Here is a 24,655-nt window from a genome sequence, read left to right as displayed (position 1 = left end):
TAAATTATCTTCCAATTTTCTGGATGTGGAAGGTTCAAGACTGGTTTGGCAGTAGTTAGTTCATGAGTCACTAAACAACTGGCAGCACCTCCAATGCAAATGCCACTGCTGAAGTATGTAGAATGCAAGGGTGTACTGAAACGTAAATCATCTGCAACCACTACATTCCATCACTCTTACCTACCAGGGATGTTGTGTAAAAAGCAATCTGCTTTACAAGGTGGGCACATTTTTTGGGGAAAATATTTACCGTAAGCTATCTCTGGAACCCCTTTGTTACTGGAAAGAAGATTCCATGGAGCCTGATCTTTGCTGAAAAACAACTCTTGTTCTTCCTTTCTGAGATAGAGGAAAGGATAACAATACTGGGCCTAGGTATCCAAGGCACATCCTTAATGTCCAGGTATTTGTTTCAATGGATTTGAAAGCAGTTTAGCAGTCTACTTTTATCCAGCTCTTTAAGTGAAACCTAAATGGCATCAAATCTTTTCTTTCAGGAATTAATTCTGCTAGATATAATACTGGCAGTTTCCACAACCTCTTTTATTCAGGGATTTTGGAAGTTGTCTTCAGATCCACATCATTTAGGGAAGTCTTATATGATCCTTTTCAAGATTTCATCTATCTGAGGGTCAGGATCCATCTCCATCATAGCCTCTCAGCTACCGTGACTCCCAGGGAATTCAATAATGGGGATATAACTGAAGTTTTCAGATATACCATCTCTGAATGTGCCAGGACTTTTGCCCACTGGACAGTTTTAAGTTTGGATTATCTAATTGCCCTGGTTCATTTTGTAAATTTTAAGGCAAGGCAATGCACATACAGCAAGGTAACCTTGCCCTTGCACTTTATGTTGTACCCCAAAACTCAAAAAAATAATCTGAGGATCGCTCGTAATCATTATGAGCAATTGATTGTGAAGATAAAAAAACACAGAGAAATGTTAATTTTCATTCTTGCTTACAACACCTCATAGTAATGTATAAGGCATATACCATGGCAGTAAAAGGGGAATTCAGTGGGTGTTGCAATAACACATGACAAAGCCTCTTTGTACTATTTGAAATTAGTCACAGGGAGAGAAATGGACACCTCATGTTCCAGAAGTTCAAGAGTAACATGCTGTACATGTACGGGGACAGAATCAATTTGTAAGAGTATACAGAGGCCATAAAGAGAACCTAACAGTTACTGAAATTTGTTATTTTTGATCTGGGAATTTTCCTCTTTTGGAGTAAAGTATACATGGATGTATACTTAAGTACAGTGGTACCTTGGTTTAAGAACAGCTTAGTTTATGAACAACTTGGAAGCAGAACACTGCAAACCCGGAAGTAGGTGTTCCGGTTTGTGAACTTTGCCTTAGAAACTGAAGATGTTCCGCTTTTGGAGCTTTTGTTTTTGCTATTTTTTGCATTTTTGTTTCTTTGGCATTTCCAGTTTTTTTGACTGTGACTTCTTCATTTTATGGGACTGACTTGTGACTGTGGCTTGTGACTTCCGATTTGGGGCTGTGGCTTGTGACTTCATTTTTGTGACTTGCTTTTGTAACTGTGTGGAACCCTGTTCAGCTACTGATTGATTGATTGATTGATTGATTGTGTGACTGCAGAAATTGATTTAAAAAAACCATCCAAACAATGACTATCATCAGTGCACGTAAGAAAAAAAAAATTTTTAATTTTTATCATCTACAATACTGTCTTATTTATTTTATAGTACAGTATATAGATTATTGCTTTCATTTTATGGATCAATGGTCTCATTAGATAGTAAAACTCATGTTGTTTTTTAAAGTCGGGAATGGATTAATCAATTTTGCACTACTTTCTATGGGAAAGCACGCCTTGGTTTTAGAACGTGTTGGTTTTGGAACAGATTTCCGGAAAGGATTAAGTTTGGGAACCAAGGTACCACTATAAATACAAAAAAGCTAAAGAACCAAGAAATTAAGAAAATGAAAGAGCCATGTTTACAATTTTAATCCTAAAATTGGTGTAGCTATATAGAGTGGCTGACATGGTAGTCTGAAGACAGAGCTCTAAATTAAGGATAGGATGATTTATAGGAGGAGCTATGAAATGTAGTTTGGTTCTGACAAGAAAAAGATGCTCATAACACAAGAGTGCTACAAGACATAACAAACCTTGAAATTATGCAACTGATATAGCCAGGGGGTGAAAAAAAGGCACAACATGAAAGAGTCCTAATTAGTCCCTTTAAGCTGTGGAATTCAACAAACACCATGGTTTACACACAACATCACAACAATATCCTTTTTTTCTGGATGCCATTTATGTAAAATTAGGTTGGTATGATACAACAATGCCTGTAATTCGTGCAAAAGGGGGGAAATCAGCTTCTATATTTTTATTTATTTATTTGGCCAAATTAATGATTGATACCAGAATAAAAAGGAAAATTTATGCTCTCTAAGAATAAAGTAATTCTAAGAGCAATGCAGATGATAATATTTTAAATTTACAAAGAAAAAATCATGATAAAATTAAAGAGAGCAATGACACAGTCTATAAAGCAAAGGAAACCTTTGATCAGACTATCTTCACTAATCTAAAGGTCATAAAATAATATCCCTGTTTAGTGAGTCTTGTTATGCATCCAGTTGGGTATGTTCATTTTTATGATACATTTATCTTTGAATATGATTTTTATTAATGAATTGTTAATGGGTGGCATGTGGATTTTGTTTTTAGAGTCACCTCAGAGAAAGAGTTTTAATATCCAACACATCATGAGTTATATAATGTATTTTGCACACCTTTGGGGAGACCTTTCATTTTCTCCTGCATTAGTGCCTTTTCTTCTTTCCTCCAATGTACCATTTAAAACTTAAATTGCAGATTACTGAACATCAGAGTACTGTTTGCTTATGAATGATGTGGGAGACTAAACAAACATGCCACACCAATTATACCTCTCAAATTCATAGTAAGCACCCTCAGAATAGGTACGGCACATCGTACGGGATCGAAGTAATCTGATTGCATCTTCGCAAAAGATAGGATACATTGAGTGATCCTTGCTGCCAAAACATAAGGGATGAACATGAAGCTACAGTTAAGACATGTACACAAATGAGACACAAAGGTAAACACAGAGAAGCAAATGACAAAGAAAGAAAAAAAAGACCAATTCAGATGTACATATAAAGCATGTTAATGTATAAATGTTTATGATTAATGCAAAGCATTCTCAAAGTGATAATTAAAGCACTATCATGGTTTTAGATTGTAAGTCTAAGAATAAGAGAAACTCAGAACAGTTCCAGAAGTGGCACACAAGTGACTTTGGTGATAGTCCAATCAAAAGTCACATAGGCAAAATTTACTTACAGAAGTGGTAGCTTGCACAAGTTCCTCTGCATAAGTTCACCTTCAAATATTACAAGAAGCACTGCCATCCAAATGCAGAAGTAGGTAGTAACTGCATTTGTTGATGACACTTCTTCAATAACATCCAAAGCCACTTTCAGTGCTGACCTTGATGTAATGATCTCTGATTCACACAACTATCCCACTCCAGGGAGATATAAATTTGTACCTGCTGCTACATCCACAAGATACAAACAGCATTACCAGTGCTAACTACCTATTTAGAGACAATAACTGCATGACCCGAGTCTGAAAGACTTCTATTCCTTTCTAAGAAGTGTTAATTACTGTCAGAGGCTGACAGTGAAAACCATATGTCAAGCTACAAAAACATGCAGTTCATGAGGCACTCTGCTTGCATCCCAGTCTCTGGAATAACAATAATTAAGAATAATAACAACAGCAATAACAGTACACAACATTTATATAGTACTGTAGTTTTGAGGGCTGAAAGGACTTCACATGTACCATATTGCAATAATCCTTACAATTATTATGTAAGGTAGGTAGCATTATTAGCCCCAAACTACAGCTGGGAGCACTGGAGCTAAGAGACAGATGTGCATGTAAAGCTACCAACTGAGTTCATAGCTCAGATGAGATTCCAGCTAGGTCTTTCCAGGGTCACAGCTCACCCATTTAGATAACACACTACACCAGCTTTAATACTTGTCCTTCATGTAACATCATTTATTCTTTCAGTATGGAAATTAACCTACTTGAATGTTGTCAACACTGCCTGGGATAGTGACTTTTTGAAATGTTATACATAGGTCTAGAAACTACACACCCCCTACATTTAAAGCACATGGCTTCAGCCAAAGAATCCTAGAAACTGTAGTTTGTTAAAGGTACTGGGAACTGTAGCTCTGTGAATTCTTTTGGGGGAAGCCATGTGCTTTAAAGGTATATGGGTCACATCCATAAAAGACACTTAAAATACACTTAAATATATGGTGTGGGTGTGACCCATATACCTTTTCTGGAATGATCAATGACCTGACCCTAACATTTGGAAGTTCAAAGACAAAACCTCATAAATCAACTGCTATTTCATGTATGCCAATAACAGGAAGTGGGTGTTATCAGGTAGAGTATGGCTAGGCAAACAAACAGCTGAATGTTTTCAGTCTTTACACCTACTTTAACACCTACTAATCTTCTAAATATTTGCCTATAAAGCAATCCTGCAATACCCTTCAGTGACCTGAACAGAGTGAAGTAAAAATATAGGTGCAAGCAGGGACATGCATTTATACACACAGAGGCACACACACAGGAAAACAGATACCTGGCATTTCTATGGTGGTAGTCAATGGACTGAGTGTGTTGAGACCAAGGCAGACTGACATAAGGACTGAAAGCATAGCAGAAACAAAAAATGAAAATGTAAGACAATGAAATGAAGACCAATGAACACACATCCTAAAAAGGAAACTGAAGGACAAACGACATGACAACACAGCAGCTACAAAATCATAGTCTCTAATCAGTATAATTCTATAAACATCACAAAAGCATGGAAAAAATGCAAAGAATACCGGAAAAACTCTGAAGGAAATGTTAATGGTATTTTTATCACCTAGAGGAACAATTTATAACTTTGCTATGCTGCACTGTGATAATCTTTCTCTATTGAACATCTGTAAATCCTAGAGATATGGGGGAGCTTAATTCTATGCACTGAGCCTCTGGGGCTTGCTGATCGGAAGGTTGGCAGTTCAAATCCCTGCGATGGGGTGAGCTCCCATTGTTCTGTTCCAGCTCCTGCCAACCTAGCAGTTTGAAAGCATGCCAGTGCAAGTAGATAAATAGGTACCAACACAGCGGGAATGTAAACAGCATTTCCGCGCACTCTGGCACTCATCACGGTCCTCCGTGCGCCAGTAGCGGTTTAGTCATGCTGGCGACATGACCCAGAAAACCAGTCTGTGGACAAACACCGGCTCCCTCAGCCTGAAAGCGAGATGAGCGCCACAACTCCATAGTCACCTTTGACTGGACTTAACCATCCAGGGGTCTTTTATCTTTACCTTTTACCTAATCAGCCCACAGTTCATATAGATAAAGGTAAAGGTAAAGGTACCCCTGCCCGTACGGGCCAGTCTTGACAGACTCTGGGGTTGTGCGCCCATCTCACTTAAGAGGCCAGGGGCCAGCGCTGTCCGGAGACACTTCCGGGTCACGTGGCCAGCGTGACATCGCTGCTCTGGCGAGCCAGAGCCGCACACGGAAACGCCGTTTACCTTCCCGCTGGTAAGCGGTCCCTATTTATCTACTTGCACCCAGAGGTGCTTTCGAACTGCTAGGTTGGCAGGCGCTGGGACCGAGCAGCGGGAGCGCACCCCGCCGCAGGGATTCGAACCGCCGACCTTTCGATCGGCAAGCCCTAGGCGCTGAGGCTTTAACCCACAGCGCCACCTGCGTAGGGGGCATCAAATTCAGCAAGTTTAGGCAGGAGAAAGAGGACATTCCCAGAGTGAGGACTCAAGTTGTGATGACTGCCATGAAGTAGGTGGAAATCTACAGGACCATGCCAAATTGCCTGGAAGCAAAATTGCTCCCTGACCCTGAAAGCAGAGACCAATGACAGTCCATAGCAATGTCCATCGAGCACTATCCTATCCTTGCAAGAAGGCAAGTGTTAAAGTACAGAGAAGAGGGTGGGAGGTTAAACTGGCTGATAACCAAGTGAAGAATAAAATATCTTCTCTTATATGCTCCAGGAATGTACCTGACAGTGGGCAGTCTCCAGTCAGGTCCATTCCTGAAGCTCTGCCCCTCAGGGAGACAGGCTGAATGCTGGTTGGCTTCCCTAGTCTCACTCATCTCTCAACCTCCTGCATGGCTGGAAGGTACACAAAGCGCTTCCCAGTCACATGGGAAATCCTGTCACCAACAGTTCCCCAAACCCCACCACATCGGGCTGTAAATGGCATTCCCTAGTAGGTGGGGCATAAGCATTGTCCTACCTTCAACCTTTCTAGAAGTAATTAAACCCAACGGTCAAGATTTGAAGTATCACAAGGAACCTTGAGGAATCCGGTATTTTCAAATTCTGATCTGAGCTCATCTGCACCCTCCTGGACTAATGTCTAAATCAGTACTTAGTTAGCCATCAGATTTTACACTTCTCAAATATTCCACTGTGGTTCTAGGCTCCAAAACATATTAAAATACATGTAGAAATATGCATTAGGAAAATATGCATTTAGCAATAGGTATGTCAGGACGCAGGTGGCGTTGTGGGACGCAGGTGGCGCTGTGGGTTAAAGCCTCAGCGCCTAGGGCTTGCCGATCGAAAGGTCGGCGGTTTGAATCCCTGCGGCGGGGTGCGCTCCCGCTGCTCGGTCCCAGCGCCTGCCAACCTAGCAGTTCGAAAGCACCTCTGGGTGCAAGTAGATAAATAGGGACCGCTTACCAGCGGGAAGGTAAACGGCGTTTCCGTGTGCGGCTCTGGCTTGCCAGAGCAGCGATGTCACGCTGGCCACGTGACCCGGAAGTGTCTCCGGACAGCGCTGGCCCCTGGCCTCTTAAGTGAGATGGGCGCACAACCCCAGAGTCTGTCAAGACTGGCCCGTACGGGCAGGGGTACCTTTACCTTTACCTTTATGTCAGGAGAAAATACATTTAGAAATGTAATTCTAAAATAAAAATAAAATATTTAATTTGTGAATTTTTTGGTGTGTATTTAAAAATATATTCACAGATTATTATGGAAATGAGATGAAAAGGATTTATGAGTGAATACATGTCAAACTGACACAGACTAGAAACAAACTGATTCACCCTTTGCTACTCATATACCTAGCCCTTTTTATATTGGCTAAAAGTGACAAACAAATATTGAATGTTCTTTTCTTCATGATACGACAAATATTGTAGCAATAATGGACTGAGTATACAAGGTACCCTTTTATGGTATTTCCATTAGAAACAATGGTGGTGGTGCAGGGGAGAGAACAAGGTGAGACAGTAACAAATAGAAAAATGCATAATTCAAGATACCCCACTATCAACCTTTCTAATGTCACCATTCATCTCTAGAGTTATAAAAACAATATTTTCATTTTATATTTAAGACAAAGTGAGATGGGAATGTTGCTAGATTCAGAATAATTTATGTGCAGATTAGGAAAGGAGACCCAGAATCAAAATACAGCTGTACATATCAGTTTAAAATATCATAACACTTTGCTTTAGCATCATTCCAGTGGCAACTATTAAGAGGAAAGCTGGTTTCAGTCTTTTTCTATTTTGGAAACACTATCACAAAACTTTTTTTCCAGTTTGGTACTGGTTTTATCAAGGTGACTTTTTATAGCAATTTCTTTCTCAAAGCATAAATTGTCATGGATCATGTCCTAGTAGCCTGTCATTTCAAAATTTCTCATTTTGGCAGATCAAAATCAGTAGCTCTCATCACAGTATGAACAGCAATGCAGCATGATTTGTTGGTCTCGGGAGATACTTAAAGCTAAAGCTTGCATAGAGATTTAAGCTCTGCCATTCTGCAGGATTTGACTTGTCTGAGTCAGGAAAATGCAACCTCAGTATATATCCTGCCTTTATCGAGATGGAGCATATCATAACGAGGACCACTATATTCAAGAAATTACACTGGGCAGTAATACAATTCTGTGTTTATGCAGGTAATTTTCCATAGATTATTGGATTTGTCAGCTCTCTCAGTGAAAACCGTTACTCAGAGGACTGATGCCTTAGCAAAGGAAAAATAATGAGTTCACTTAAGCTGAACCTGGCAGGTATGGGTGATTTTGTTCCTCTTTCCTTTCCTGATACCTTATCCCTATTATAAATAAATCAATTTGAGACTTTATCAGCAACATTCATAGCTCTTCTGATGTTATTCTGACTTGAACTTAATTTGCACCTAACTAAGCTTTTACTGGGACGCAGGTGGCGCTGTGGGTTAAAGCCTCAGCGCCTAGGACTTGCCGATCGAAAGGTCGGCGGTTCGAATCCCTGCGGCGGGGTGCGCTCCCGCTGCTCGGTCCCAGCGCCTGCCAAACTAGCAGTTCGAAAGCACCTCCAGGTGCAAGTAGATAAATAGGGACCGCTTACCAGCGGGAAGGTAAACGGCGTTTCCGTGTGCGGCTCTGGCTCGCCAGAGCAGCGATGTCACGCTGGCCACATGACCCGGAAGTGTCTTCGGACAGCGCTGGCCCCTGGCCTCTTAAGTGAGATGGGCGCACAACCCCAGAGTCTGTCAAGACTGGCCCGTACGGGCAGGGGTACCTTTACCTTTACCTTTAAGCTTTTACTGAATCTGTGAATATCAGACCTAGAGACAATTCTGGAGGACACCAATACTGCAAATATGCATTGTTGTAAAGAACAGCTACTGCTACTTTTTCAGGTTCGTATAAGCTAAAACACAGCAATTTGAAATTTTAACCTATATTTCTTCTCATTACAAGAGCACACCAGAAATCTTTGTAAGTTAGCATCCATTAGTATTTCTTTTCCCTGGGGATAGCTAAAAGTCAACCCCACCCTTGTTTATTCCCTTTTGGATCCATTCCTAAGGCAGGTTGAAACAGCAGCAGCAACACCATCTAAATACAAGCTTGGGGGGGGGAATAGTGGGTCCCCAAATTCATGTATGACCTAAAGCTGGGTCCTGGGACTGGAAAGGATGAAGGCAATGCAGCACAATGATGCCCCCAATAGTAGAGAGAGGTGTTTGTGTTGAATTAAGCAAGCAGAGTGTTACACTGCCTTCAGGGTGAGTAGAAGATGCCATTTTAAATTGATGACATCACCATCCCCGCTCCAGGAATGTTATTTCTGAACCAGCCCAGAGTTACTGATACATTTGAGAAGGTTCAGTTGTATTAGGCATGAGACATAAATAGTGAAGAAAGGTACATGAAAATATTCAGAGCAATGCTATTGGAAGACCAACTGTACTAATGCTTCTTCCCAAAGAAAAGCTATTAAAATGTGTTAATTTCATTCTGATTTCATGCTTCAAATGGAGCGTGCCTCAGTTTTGTGAAATTAATACTTGGTAAATGGAAATATATTGTTTTGTAATATTCACAGAATGCCTCATAAGTTCCTGCAGAACTATATTAAACATATATGAACAGTGTCTGCGCATTTGATACACACAGTCAGTGTACCCATTTTGGAAATATCAGGATATGCCAAAAATCAGTTTGGTTAAGAAGATTATGGCAACTGTGGAGAAATTCACATGAAACTTTTCAAGCCTCTAAAAATCTTAGCTGAGAACCCAGCTGAAAATACTTCCCCCCTCCCCACATTTGGGGAAGCTAAACTGCCAAGAGTAAGAAGCAAATGTTTCTTAGTAGCAAATCTGACTTTCTGGAATAATCTTTTCCAAGTGTCAGTGGTCCCCCTTTCGGAACAAACTCCTTCAAAAATCCTATCTTTCCCAAACCTCTGGATTTACAGAGGGGGAGAATGTGCTTTGGGTTTGGTGGTGCTGTTTTGAGTTTTAATGTTCACAGTTTTCTGTTTACAAATTTGTTTCATTCTATGAAATTGGTTTAAAGCTACTTTATACAACTGTGGAATGGAAGAACATAACAGTTTTTAATAAATAACAAACTAATGTCTTGTATATTTCCATACAGAATGAGACAATATTGGATTCACGCTATACAGATTTAGTAGCTTTTGGTGTAACCTGTAATACTAAATTTGGATGCTTTAATGGGCAAGAATCCACTTTGTCAGATAAACAGCTAATCTGCTAAATACAAGGCTTTGTGTATCTACACACGCCACACATGTATAGACTGAAGAGAGATGTTATTACCAAGAGATACCTGTGGACTCATCAATGGAAGAGACAGGTGTGACCTATTACTATGTAGAATGGAATGCAAACAAGTTCTAGGGTAAAAAAAATCCAATTGAGAGAGTGTGACCTTACTGGTAATAAATTGGCACAGCAAAGTGGTGTTTGTTGTCTATTCATCTTGATTTGCCAATTCATTACCTGCAGGAATGGGTCACACTCAAGCTAAATAGACCATTTACCCTTTTCACTGGACCTTGATTGTATTTCACTCTACAGAATAATAGGACACTCTATCCTTTATCTTCCCCCATTGTATGTGCATGTCATTCTGTTTATATCTGTATCAGAGAATATCGTTTCATGTATCTGGAAAAGTAATATTTGGACCACAACAGGTTTTTGCTACAGAAAATTTGTTAGTTTGGGATGCCACAAGATCCTTCAATGGGAAGGCGGCCAATCTGCAAGGGACAGTGGCTAATTTGCAGCATGAATACCACAAGGGAAATGGAAGGGGAATAATTCTCCAGTGCTCTGCTGGCTTGGAGCTGCCCCTCGTTCATCAGACATAGCCAATCGGGGGCCAGAGGTTTATATATATATACAATTAAATCTGGATATTTCTGAGCACATTTAGACTGGTTCAAAAATAATCATTTCTTATGCAGAAAATAAGACATATTTAACCCTCAAATACTTTCTGTCATGCTTTCTTCTCATATATGAGAATATATATTAATATTGTTGACAACGATGTCTCTTTATTTCACGTTGTTTTCACCAGTTCAAAATCACTTAGTTCTTTATTCAACATGGGGGGGAAATCCTATAATCTGGAACTAAACGGAACTGTAAAAGCAGGAAACTATAAATAATTACAGCATTGACACTAAAATGAATGAGACTTACTTCTGAAAAGATATGGAGCCTAATTCTCCTGCTGCCACAATGAGCTAGCAACTTAAAGGGCCAAATGTTGCTTCCCAGTGTAAGCATATAGCCACTTACCCTTTCAGCCTCAACTTCAGAACTGCAGCAAGAAGCACATGCAACTTAAAGAGGAGAAATACCCTCAGAGCTTTTGCTGCAGCCAGACTCTAGAATTAGTGCACCAATGCAACCATATACTTAAACTGCTAAATGATACAGTATTTTATTTCTTCATTTTGCACCATGTTTTTCTATCAGAGTTCCCAAAGTGGTTACGTAATGCTACACACTACAACTGCTCAGAAACTTTCCAATAAGCTTTTACTTGATAGAGTACTGACAATGACAGTTTCCTTCCTTTATTCTGGAATCCTAGCTCTTTATACTTTAAGGCCAAAAACAGATGTGACAACAGCAAATCCTATTTGTTTAGACTCAAGTCTGCTCCATCACAGATAAATCTGCCTCAGTTTCAACAGCAAAATGAATATGCTTGCCAGGGGAGCTAACCACACCTTACATCCTATTATTATTATTATTATTATTATTATTATTATTAATGCTGCTGCTGCTACTTTATTTAATAATCATCATACACTGTGAAGTCTTAAGGGAATTAACATCCGACAGACAACAAGAATAAAAATACAAAAAAATATAAATACAACATTTTAACCTCTACATACCTCAGTAAGACCATCAATTAAACAGCAAAATAAACTACATCAGGTACCAACAACCAAACAACCAAACATCTGGGAGCAGAGATATTTTAAACCTGGTATTGAAATGATGACAAAGTTGGCACCAGTTGAGACTCCTTGGGAAGAGCATTCCACAATCAGGAGCCACAACAGAAAATGTCATTTGCCTAGTAGCAACCCTCTGCACCTCTCTCAAATGAGGCATCCTTGCCTCACCCCACCCCAGCTGAGCTCAGGGGGACAGGGGGATGGGGTGACAAATTTGAGAAGGTAAACCGCTCAAATTTTGCTCTCCTTAAGGAGAGCTTTTCCATGTCTCTTTTGCTCTATAAAGTGAGCCACCCCATTTTGTAGACAATTTGGGCAGCACTATTTAAACATATGGATCCTTTGAAAACTCTTTGGTGTGGTGCACTGGTTAGAGTGCTCAATTTAGACTGGATACACCTGTCTTCAAATTCCCACTAAGCCACAAAGGTTACTGGTGTCAGCCTAAACTACCTGACATGGTTATTTCGAGGATAAAAGGTAGGGGGAGGCAAATACAACAAACTAAGCTCTTTGGAGAAAAGATAGTATAAAAAATAAACAGAGAAGCTGGCTGTTTCATCCTTCAGCTAATGCACTATTAAATGACCATAGTTTTGGAACAATAAATATCTCAATGCAGAGGATATTTGTAAATACATTTTTAATGCACACTAGAAATTTTTCAAGCTTGATAAATTTTAGGAAAATATACTGTTTTAAATTATGGTGCTTTCAGGCTCATAAAACTATTTTGAGGTAATGATGACCATGAGAGTAAGTAACAATTTTTGAAAGTTAGTTTTGGGTGTCTAATGGCAGAACAACAGTACCATATATTCCAATCAAGTGCCAGATTATTGGGACGAAATGCTCTTTTTCTATCTCTTTCTGGTGAACTGAGTTTTGTTTTGCCCTTTCTTTCAGTGTCCTTGAAGAAAAAGGAAAGGGGTTGAAAAAGTCCCTGTTGACACACTTATCAGTATGTGCAGCACTGTGGCTGCATCAGTTATAAAGTCTGATACCAGGCCTGCAAAGAATACTCAAAACTATCTGTTTAACTTTGGTATATTTTGTTCTGATGGCCCCAGAGAATAAGCAGTAGAAGAACAAATAGGCAAGCTATTATAATTTACCGGGCCAACAACAGTGGCTTAAAGAGTATGCAGTTTCTGGTTCACATAATTCTGTCAAGCATCTGCCTGAAGTCGAGTTTTTAACTCAATTGTCTGCATACTCTTTCAGCGGCATGAGTTCATCCATTAAAAGATAGCATCTTACCTAATGCCACACCATCTATAAGTGATGGCTTAAAAGAGTATTTCGGTGCTCTAGGCCACAGCTTTTTAAATTGAAAAGAACAGCAGAACGTATCAGTTCTGGAATGTGTCTCTTATTTTGGAAATTACGCCTAGAATCTGCTACCCATAGTCTGCTATTTGTTATTTTAAGAATTATGTCTGTCTGTCTCCCTCTCTCTCTCTAACACATGTCAAAAAAGCCAAAGATTTAGCCAGCTTAAATTTGCCTGGTCCAGTTTAACGTGCTAGTGAATCAGGCATTTAGCATTCTAAATTTAAGCACAATGGAGGAATTTGTGTTTAGGAAATTTAATTAAAGCTAAACAGTTCAAAAGCACAATCCACTTCAAATTATACCATTTTAAGACTGAATTACTTCAATAGAGAAAGACACCTTAACTTTACCTCAAAATCAACTGTCATGCTGTTTAAATTCTTAGTTAGGATCCAAACAATCTTTTGTGTTTTACTATGTTTTTACACTGTAAGCCACCCAGAGTGGCTGGAGAAACCCAGCCAGATGGACGGGGTATAAGTAATAAAATTGTTGTTGTTGTTGTTGTTGTTGTTGTTATCATTACGCCTGCACTAGAACATTTGCTGCATCCCTCTTTCCACACAATATCAGGTACCTTTAATAGGGAGTACTGTGGGATTTGGTAGATCAGAATTTTTTTTTGGGGGGGGGACTGGTATTTCAACTAGAAGAAAACAACTACAGAGCTCCTGTGAATGCATAGAAGCATTTCAGGAATTTGGATAAGGATTTTTTGAATCCCTGCCAGACAAGAACTTTCTATAAAACGTTAAAACTTGCTACTAGCTGCTTCTGTCATTTATAATTAGAAATTATAGTAAATGATTCAGGCAGTCTGAAATATTACTTTTTGTTTGAAAAATAGTATCAGAAAAATTGTTATTGATATTACTCTTTTTTTAAAAAAGCAACTTTAATTTTTGTACATGTAAGATTGTGGAAGATATACTGGTATCTTGTTAGGTAAGGTGTTAAAAATACCGAAGTGCAAGTATATTATGAAACTGAGGGAGGTGAACATTTCAAATTCAGTTTTCATTAACACAAGTTAATGAGGTGAAAAATGTCCTGTCTATTTTTTAAAATGAAAGCAAAAAATGCCTCAGGTAATGTTGCAGAGTAAGCAACATAAGCCAACTACAATCTCTGCTTCACTTCTATTTCATTAAAATTCCAAGATGTCAGTAGATCTCAGCTTGCTATAGAAAAGACTTCTCAAGCAACACTGTTTAAAAGGTACTAACAAAGTGTACTTCCCCATAAAACATATCCCCACCCTCCCCCAGCTCTATATATTAATCATATGTCGAGCTAGAGCAGGCATCCCCAAACACGGCCTTCAGATGTTTTGGAACTACAACTCCCATCATCCCTAGCTAACAGGACCAGTGGTCAGGGATGATGGGAACTGTAGTCCCAAAACATCTGGAAGGCCGAGTTTGGGGGCGCCTGAGCTAGAGGTTTCTTTGAAGTTTCATGGAAGCAGAGTTCTGACACTGGGAGCTGGTAAAGAGTGAACACCTTTTTAAAAAGCAAAACCCATCCATTTGTGCATGGAAGGGGTGTTTGCACAACAACCAAGTGTAGCTTTATAATAATCAAACTGGGAAATCCTTGGATATTTCTACTCTCTACCAATACAATAAATAAATCCAAGTTTTCATTCTAACATGTGATTATTGTCAAAGGTAAAATAAAAGGCCCATAGAATTGATTAAATTATTTGGCTAAAATGTTCTTCTTGCATGCTTTCTTCAAGCTTTCCTGACCGGTAGATGCAAACTATGGGACTATTTATATGTAATACAGAATAATAATAGCAGGAAATAGCATTAGGCAAATTTAACTATTTCACTTTTGTAAAGTGGAGGTGCTGAGGCTTAAATATCAATCTGAATTGATTCTGTTTTGTCTAAAATGTATTATGATTGTTTCCATTGTTTACTCTTTTACATCTGAATATCTACCTCTCTCTGTCTGGGGAGTTGTGGTCATCCATTATTCGATGTCTATCCATTCGGTTCATGGTATTGTAATGTGCAGGAGTAGATCGGGTCCCTCGAGACCCCTGTTCCACATTCCTACTGAAGAAACAAAACCATCAATGTCATGAAGGCGGAAATGAGCAGTTCTCTTTAAAATGAGCCCTGTTAATGAAAATGTTAGCTGTAACCTTTAACATCCTTGACTCTGAAAAAATCTGTTCAAAGCGGATAGGATTGGTTGCCTATGCATACATCTTATATAAAAACTGGCATGTACTGCCTTCTCGCTGAGGGGAAAAAAAATTGAAGAAGAAAAAATAAGACTCAAGGTAGGGGAGAGGTGGGAAATCTGCTCCAGGAATATTTTCACCCCCTCTGTCATGATCCACAAACAATTCACTGCAATATTTAATTTTACTGCACGTCACTTAGCCAATGCCATCTAAAAACAAAATGTGAAATCTACATAATTAACATTCCATTTCAAACAAAAGTGTGCAAATTGGAAGTATTTATGCAAAATAACCATCATTTGCCAACCAAACACTTATTAAACCTGAAATCCTGGAGACTTATTAGTTATTGTCCATTTCTTGACCATGGTTAAGGCAGGAAGGGAAGGAATGCGCAATCCTGTGGCTGGCTTCTGATCGCTTAGCCATGATTAAAACTGCCAGTGTTGCATCTGCACCAGTACTAAGTGTATTATTTTATTTGAATTATACAAAATATGATTTAGATGTTTTCCTTATGCTGGATATTTTTAAGAGGAGTACACAACACTCAGCTTTTCATATTATCTTTCTCTCCTTTAGCAATGACAGGTGGTTAAATGCCTGTCAGTTTAAACAATAACCACGGCCATCCCAAATTAAGGAAGCAATTTCTAAATACTCAGGGTACACACTGAGGAAGCATATGAAAAAAACAGCCCTGTAGGCATCCAAGACATTCGGAATAGAGATAAGGAAAAGCTAAACTAAGTCAACTAAGTCATTGAGATCTCATTGTCAGAAGGGGGAATTTCCAGGTTCACAATGGACCACAAATAAGGAACTCATGTCTGCTGCTACCTTTTGGTGTGGGAGTCTCCTACTAAAGCTCTGACCAGACTTGCTTAGCAATAACAAGGTGGTTGCATTATGTGTTCTCAGATCATGGCTGATTACTAAGAACGGCTTAAGCCTTGAGCAGAAGCAGTCCTGTAAATTTGGATACTTTGTCACTTTTTCCTGATACCCCCCATAACACTAGCATCCAGTTTGCCCATGTACAGGAAAAAATAACTCATTCAGATACTGTACTTCTTAATCTAACTAAATGTGGCTGTGGAATCTATGGTCAAAGAGGCAGGGTACAGAAGTCTCTCCATATATTAACTTAGCTGCTGTATCACAGAAAGTTTTAGGGGGAAAGTTTCACACAAAATTTGGGGTGGTTTTGCTTAGAACAATGAAGATAAGTTCAGATACCCAGAAGAGACTCTTCCATCTACATCCCATAGACAAATCTCTCAGGGTTTCCCAAACTTGGGTCTCCAGCTGTTTTTCGACTTCAACTCCCATCAACCCTAGCTAGCAGGTCCAATGGTCAGTGATGATGGGAATTGTAGTCCAAAAATAGCTAGAGACACAAGTTTGGGAAACTCTGCTAATTATATGATACCTTTTTAAGGTGGTTTGGGACCTGAATTTGATTCAAAAGAAGGGCATAAGTAAGTCTAATAAATAATTAAGACTGCACTCTAGTTTCTTGTGTCTATTAACATTTAGTGTTGCTAGTATGATCTGCGGGGAATTAAGAATAAATTCTTTAACATACAAACATTATTTTCTGTTGAATGTGACTGAATGTGATTCTGTTGAATGTGATTTTGCAAGCTTCCAGTTGCTGATATATAATTACAAGTCTCAGTAAATTATGAGTAACTGACTATTTGTATCTTTCGCTATTTTTATTGTTAGGTAGAGAGAGAGAAAAGTATCAGTGTCCATGTTATGATAGATTGATTTATACTAATAAAAAATGGTTGTGATCATGGTCCTCAATAAAGAACTTATTTTCTAGCTTGTATGTTCAATGAGCAGAAATCTTCCACCTTAACCATATCTAATATTCCATGACAGGGACAATGGATGCTAGGGTAGGTAAGGAAGTCTATCAAGATAACCAGCCACTGGTGGTTCTACAGGTTATTAATATTCCAACACAAGTTATTCTTTTCCAAATGAAATATTGCTATAAGCTTTCAAGAAAAAGTTACAATAATTTTATACATAACATAAAAAACTAGGCTTAAAAATGGATAAATAATAGAGGCTAATATCAATATGAAACTCCTAACTACACCATTGCTCTAAGCTGGAACAGACTGTCCTAAATCTATATTTTACATCAATGAGCTGAAGATTTTTACATAAGCATAAGGCCTTTCTTTGCTGAACAGAATTCAAGTGGCATTTTTAATGCTAATATTGCAAAAGTCATACCATATCTAACAGTTGGGGGAAAATATTATTTCATCAGTTTCATTGGGATATGAACCCATATAGGCAGCGTAGGATGGCAAATTAGTACAATACATAATCTGTATAAAGCTCAATAGTTACTACATCAGTTGCTAGCAAGGGTGTTTTCTTAGGAAAAAACACCACAGAGAGGTTTTGGTTTTGTTTTGCTTGGATTGCAGAGATATAAATGAAGGAGCAATCATTCTTGCTCTGAATGGAAAGAATTACATTGTATGACTAGTCATTTACAAAGATCAGTGACAAAACAAGAGGTAAATTATTAATAAGTCCATTACTATAAGCAAAAATATCTGTGTTACTACAGAAAAGCAATTGAATTTTCATTTTCTCTCACCCATTATCTTGAGTTTAAAGGAATAATTTTAGTATCTACATAATTTCATGTCATATTCAAACCAACCAACCAACCAACAAACCCAAGCCTAAATCATTATAATAATTTACCTTTGTAGAGGAGGGACACTGGGAGACCAGGATCTTGTCCTTCCTATACTGTCTCCACGGTGAGGGGACCCTGACTGAGAGCAGTGATTGGATGACATCACTTGTTCTGGCACTGATAGTGTTGAGCTTTGAAGATCTCGCCCATTATGTCGGTAATCTGGGAGCGGGAGGGAAGGTTGAGAGAGCTGAACTAACGGTACAGGTATGGTGACATTTCACTTTTTCTGTTTTGTTAGATTTGTACAGATGGCAGAAAAGTTGCACCCTGGAGAAAAGACGTCGTAATATATAACGCTGCCAAATTTTAAAAAATAATTACAGGTAGAATTTATACACCACTTTTCAAATTGCTCACAGTGCTTCACATGTGCTGCCAAAAGTAAAGACACTCATAAGGGCATAATGAAAGCCAAAGGGACATCTAGTTCAACACCCTGTTTCACACAGTGACCTACCAAGCACCTATGGGGAGCCCCAAAGCAGGACAAGGGTAATAGCACTCTCCTACTAATGTTCCCCAGTGAAAATATTCAGAGGTATGCTGCCTTTGTTCCTGGAATATCAGAAAAACCAGTAGCCGTTGATATTCTCCATTAATTTCTCTAAACCATTTTAACGACATCAAAGTTAGTGGCCATCATTACATCCTGTGGTAGGAAATTCCATAGTTTAACTATGTACTCTAAGAATAAATATTTCCCTTTGTCTGTCCTGAATCCCCCATCATTCAGGTTCATTGTCTAACTCTGGATTCTAGTACTTTGAGAAAGGCAGAAAATCTTATCGCTATCCAACTTGTTTGCCCCATGCCCCTTACTTGCTCTTTTTCTAAACTAAACTAAACTAAACTAAACTAAAACTCTCTAAAATCTTTTTAGTTTTTCTGTTAGTTTTTTCTAAACTAAAAACTCTCAAAAGTTGTAAGAACTTGTTCTTGACCTTGCTTTTCCCAGCCTCCCTCCCATTCCTGCTCCTTGTGTGTCATAGCTTTTTAGTTTGTAAATCTGAGAGTGGCCACTCTGGAAGACTTTTTGGCTAAAGGGTAGGGTGTAAATGCCTTAAATAAGCAAGGAAATAAAATAACACTTCTTATAGAGGACTTGCTCCAGCCCCTTGATTCTGCACCTTTCCCAACTCCACAATAACCTTGTTGAGATGTAGCAACCTCAGTTTTACAAGTATGGTCATAATATAGACTCGTATAAAGGCATAACAATATTAGCAGTTTTATTTTTAAACCTTTTGATATGTTGTTCCCTAACTCGCCTTTTCACAGCTGCCGCTCACTGTGTTGATGTGTCAATTGTGCTATCCCCCATAATCCCAACGTCTCTTTCCTCATCAGCCACGGCCAGCTCAAACCCCATGTTTTGGGAATTTTTGCCCCAATATGCTTCTCTTTACACTTTCAATGAACTACATTTGCTTTTTTAATGACCGCTCCCCGCTTAAATGGGGGGCGGCCTTTGCGTGGACGCATGCACCCCCTAGATCTGGAGCGGCCCCAACAGCATAGGCTTGGCTTTGCCTTCCCCCCGGGGGATACCTGGGGGTCTCCGCCTACCTCAGTCAGTTGTCCAATCCCACCTGGGGGAAGTGTTGCCAAGGAGACCAGGCCAGCAACTTTGCAAATATTCTTTTGGAGCTTTTCATAACCCCCTTTTGTTTTTATTACCCTGAATAATCTGGTATTGTCAGCAAATTTGGCAACTTCACTCCTCATCCCTAACTCCAGACCAAGCCCCAATTCAGATATTTGAGGGGTCCTGCTCTTTACACCATGTTCAAAGATTTTCCATAGCCCGGCATTCTTATTGGCTCTCATTTCAACTCTATGTCAAACTTTTCTTTAAAACAAACAAACAACCAAACAAAACCTTGTTCAGCCCACTGCTGACTTTTGTCCTGTTTTCTTGAGCCACAGTGACTCCCAAAAATATTCCCTAATGGAATTTCTATATGCATCTCCTCCACTTTTGCCAACAACATGTGGCTTTGGTGCTTATGTTCTGTCTGAGTTTTAAAATAATTTTCTCCTTTCCTCATTCTTTATCTTTTCCGCAGGCTCCCTTTGCATATTTTGTCCCTTCCTTAGCCACCATGACTTAGGCCTACTGGTCCTATAATTTCTCTATTACACTTGCTCTTCCCCCATATAGTTCTGCAGTCCTCAGCATATTTAAACACAGTTCTTCCTGTCCCTATAATTCTGAGTGGTTTTAATCCCAACCAAACTTTCACTTTTTAAATAAAAGCTGGGCTGTTCATGAACATTGTACAGTACTGTTAAAAGTTTAATTAACTCTGCAGTTTAAATGCCACTGAACATTCCATGACATCACAGAATTACCGTTAAGATGGGTGGCAAGATGACATATTCCTAGCCCCATACATCAGCCTTTGCCAACAGAGATTGTTCCAATAAACGGTATTGTCTCACTTATTTTGAATCATTTAATTTCCTGTACATCAGTATCCACTATGACAATTAAACTAAACATTCAATAGTCAACATAAAAAATATGGGGGGGGGGAGGAATTTATGGAGGTTACAGTAAAGTATGAATTCAAATTTTCATTTATCAGGTTTAAAATAAAGTGATCCCTCACTTGGAAAATACTAATTTGTGGTATGTTACAGCTAATATGCTCATAATGCATTTTCACTCATTCCATGGGGGAGCCCATTAGCGCTGCTAACACTTAGTATCTTAATTAAAAATCTGGAAGGCTAGGGGAGGTTGAAAATATGCCCATTCAATGTGCTGATTATATTATACAGGGAGCTATTACAGAGACAAGGGAAGACAGAAAAACCATGAGACAGCCTTAAGAGAGCTTCAGCCTGTAAAAATGCAACTTAATACATCTAAGGCATAAGAATCAGCAAAATTATTTGCAGGGCAGTAACCATATCCATTACCTTTAGCAGAAGGAACAGATTTACAGCAGTCTTACTAAATTTATAGGTTCTCAGTAGCTGTTAAGAATTGATTTTGGAAACTGCCAGTCCAGTGATACATTACAAACAAAAGCGCTTTAGGTGGGGGCAATTTGGAGCAGAAAAGTAGCAGGAAATACTGCTTCCCTGTTCCATATTGCCTCACTCAAGCCACTTCTCCTGCCATGGGATTGCAAACTGGAAATATAGCTTTGAAGAGTGATTTGGAGTAGAGAAGCATCAGTCAGGCAAAGAGTCAAGCATTGTCTCTCCCTGCCACATGTAATTCTGCAAACCTGTCTCGGCCCCAAATGCTTCTGCTAAATCTGGGTACTCTAATGTGAGGTGGGTAAGGATCTGACACAGCAGTGGTGAATTAACATGGGAATAGCCCAGCAGACAAGCACTCACTTGTATAAGGCGCAATCTGGTGAAGCAATTGTTTCCTGCATAGCAAAACATCCTGAACTATATTCCAACATTTTAAAGTAGACGGGGGGGGGAGGGGGGGAGGAAAGAAAGAAAACATTTCAAAGCTCTATTATTATCTTGTTCACCTCCTTCTTTCACGTTTAATTTATGGCACTCCAAGGAAGTACTACAGAGTCTCATCAACACATGGGCTCTGTGCATCAGCATTGGTGATCATATGCTTGAGATGGTAGACAATTTTGGTTATGGGTTCCACCATAACCAGCAACCTCTTCATCGACACTGAACTGGACAATCATATTGGCAAGGCAGCCACGATAATGGCTCGTCTCTCCAAAAGAGTATGGGAGAATGTGATGCTAACAACCAATACCAAGATGAAGGTCTACAAGGCTTACATGTTGAGCACACTGCTTTATTGAAGTGAGTCATGGACAACTTAAACCTGCCAGGAAGAACACCTCAATTCCTTCCATGTGTGCTGCGTCAAGATGATTTGCAGGACAGAGCCCCAAACAAAGATGTGCTGTCCCAATCCCACATTCCCAGCATGTTCACACTCCTGTCTCAGTGATGTCTATGCTGGCTTGGTCATATTCACAGAATGGAAGATGGCAGGATCCCCAAGGACATGCTCTATGGGGAATGATCAATGATCATGGCCAATGATCACAAATAAGGGAGCTGGAGTCTCCAACAACATTTGGAGAACACAATATTGCCTACCCTTGCCTTATGGCATGTGCCACCACTCTAGAAGTCAATCCATCACTTTTAAACCTCCCCTTTTCACATAGCATAGGCCTTTAAATCTCCCCCACCCCCTAAATTACTCCCTTGAGGAATCCCAACAATAATTGGGACTACAGTGAGAAGGGGTATTTATCTCACTTCACCCCATGGCATGGTCCCCATGAAAAGTCACCCCCTTCCCAACACCCCCCCCCAAAAAAAACCACCCCCAAACAAATAGGACTGGGGAAAGGGAGACTGTGCCCTGCCCTATACAGGTTTTAGGTTGCAGGGAACCTTTCAGATAACCAAGGCTATAATGAGCACAGACAACACCAATGTCCAGTTCCAGGTGCACAGTGGTTCTAATCAGGAATGAGGCAAGCTGAGTGGCAGTCAGAGGTCAAGGTAAGCAGAAGATCAAGTACAAGACACAGTGCTGTCAACAAGCTATTGTTCCAGCAGCTCTACCAGCCTTGCATGGAGGCTTCAAAGCCAGAGTTGTCAGAACCGCACCCTGGGCTCAGCTGCAGCCTCTCAGAGGTTTCTGCAAAGAGTCCTCCTCATGAGGAGGGCTGCTCCTGAATAGTCCTTTACTCACTAGGAGTCCCCTTCTGCAACAAAACACTCCTGACTGTGGGGGTGTCAGTCTGCCTCTTGAAGCTCCGCCATTCCCAGGGCTTGTTCTGTCTCTGCTTCAGATGCTGAGGTCCCTCTCTGTAGAAAGGGATTCTTGCCAGTTTCCCTTGAGAGTCCTGGCTCGTCCTCAATTGCTGTTCTGGGCTATCCCTAGGTATCTGAGGGCTCCAAATATTTCGCCAGATCATTCTTGGAGGAGGAGTCATCTGGCGAGGGCATGGTAGACTACCCACCCATCAACAGAAGGCTATTTAGATTCCAGAGGTCTGGAAGCAAGCTGAGAAATTCCAGCACAGAAAGAAGGAACAACGAGGAAACAAATGTTTGTCAGCATCTCTACAAAGAAACTCTTTATCTTCAAAGTGCTCTCCTGGCACAAAGATATTGAATTGAATGTGGTTTGCACTGACAGAATATTTCTTTATGTAATATTTGCTAAGAAATACAAACTAGATGGGTACAAACTAGATGGGTTTTTCAAACAAATAAAGTATAAAAAAACTAACACATGCCAATCAGTACTGTGTAAAATCCCTCATCCTAAACATCCTAAACTATTTCCTAGAAGAGCTCTCACCTCTAAGCTTTCATGGGTATTTTCTTCTGAGCTGTCATCTTCTGGACTGAATGTCATACACACATTTCCTCCTTATGGATGATAATGCATATCAAAATATGGCACAGCTATTTGACACTAACAGGGTAAAAGCTGTCCAGTTTCCCATTTCATGACAATATGCTACTGTTAGTGAGAATGAATTGCAGATATGGTCACTGTACTACATGAACCCAATTTGAGACTGATTCTGGAACTAGCACTCTGTTTTATGACAAAAAGGAACGATGAATAGGTACTTCCCATTCTTTTAACATGATGATTTAGAGACCATTTGTGCAGTGTGCCTAGGTCCTATAAACTGATCTGCTTTAAACATGCTACTAAAATCCAGAATGGATGTAACATCTGCTTACTAAATATGCTCTAAAGGAACTGCTAACAATAAAATGTTCTTTTGCCAAATAACTATATCTCTCTATGATGTACTTAACAAAGCTCAGGCAAAAGTGAAGCTAACAAAATCCCAACAGGGGATGACAGCAGTTATGATGAGCTGCCTACAACCACTGTGGATAGCATATTTAGTTTGTAGCTGTACTTGCTGTTGGGGTTCCTGCATAAGATAGCAGAGTTGTGCCTTCCTATATTTCAAAGTGTTAAACTATTTACATGCCAGAAGAGTAGAGGAGGAGGAGGGGACAGAAAAAGCAGCTTGAAGTAAAACATGCCATATAATACCTACACTCCTTAGAAGGAATTAACATTTCTGCCTGTTCAACACTTCTGTTGGGATTCCAGATCCCACTAGCATGCCAAGTTACCTCATGGCATGTCTAAACAAGCAGGAAGATTTTTAATTAAAACACAACAATGAAAGAGTAAGTCAATCAACTTATATGACAAATTATAAATATAAACTTTTTCAGTGTTAAAATCTTATAAATTTGTTACCTGACACTACTCCTATTCCATCATCGCAATCATAGTCTGAGACTTCACTATCACTTATTCGTTTGGACCCTGCCAAAAGAAAGAGAGGATCATAGGATTAATTATAGCCGTTCTATTAAATGAGTACTACATTTATTAAGGCTTGCTGATCATTGTTAACAAGGCTCAATAGCTTTCCATGTATGCTTTTGTCTCCTATAAAACAAATTATAGCTGTGAAAAGCAGAGAAAAGCAGTATTTTATATGTTAA

The 24,655-nt window shown here is 39.4% G+C and overlaps 1 protein-coding gene across 34 annotated transcripts in view; it reads right to left on the bottom strand.

Annotated features, from left to right (window-relative positions):
* RIMS2 (regulating synaptic membrane exocytosis 2) overlaps positions 1-24,655 on the bottom strand; it is a gene marked incomplete at its 5' end in the record, with an annotated part of 372,013 nt that overhangs the window by 131,264 nt on the left and 216,094 nt on the right. For 22 of the 34 annotated variants that reach the window (XM_079984123.1, XM_079984094.1, XM_079984101.1 and 19 more), the window contains 3 exons: positions 15,158-15,274; positions 18,151-18,307; positions 24,405-24,473. In XM_079984123.1, the coding sequence (XP_079840249.1) occupies positions 15,158-15,274; positions 18,151-18,307; positions 24,405-24,473 (343 nt within the window). Of the gene's footprint in view, positions 1-2,938; positions 3,047-4,686; positions 4,753-15,157; positions 15,275-18,150; positions 18,308-24,404; positions 24,474-24,655 lie in introns of all 34 variants that reach the window. The other 12 variants (XM_079984113.1, XM_079984104.1, XM_079984114.1 and 9 more) reach the window with 2 other exon arrangements.

The sequence above is a fragment of the Podarcis cretensis genome (assembly GCF_951804945.1).
Source record: "Podarcis cretensis genome assembly, chromosome: 7".
NCBI lineage: Eukaryota > Metazoa > Chordata > Lepidosauria > Squamata > Lacertidae > Podarcis > Podarcis cretensis.
This window is presented reverse-complemented; position numbering and strand designations above follow the sequence as displayed.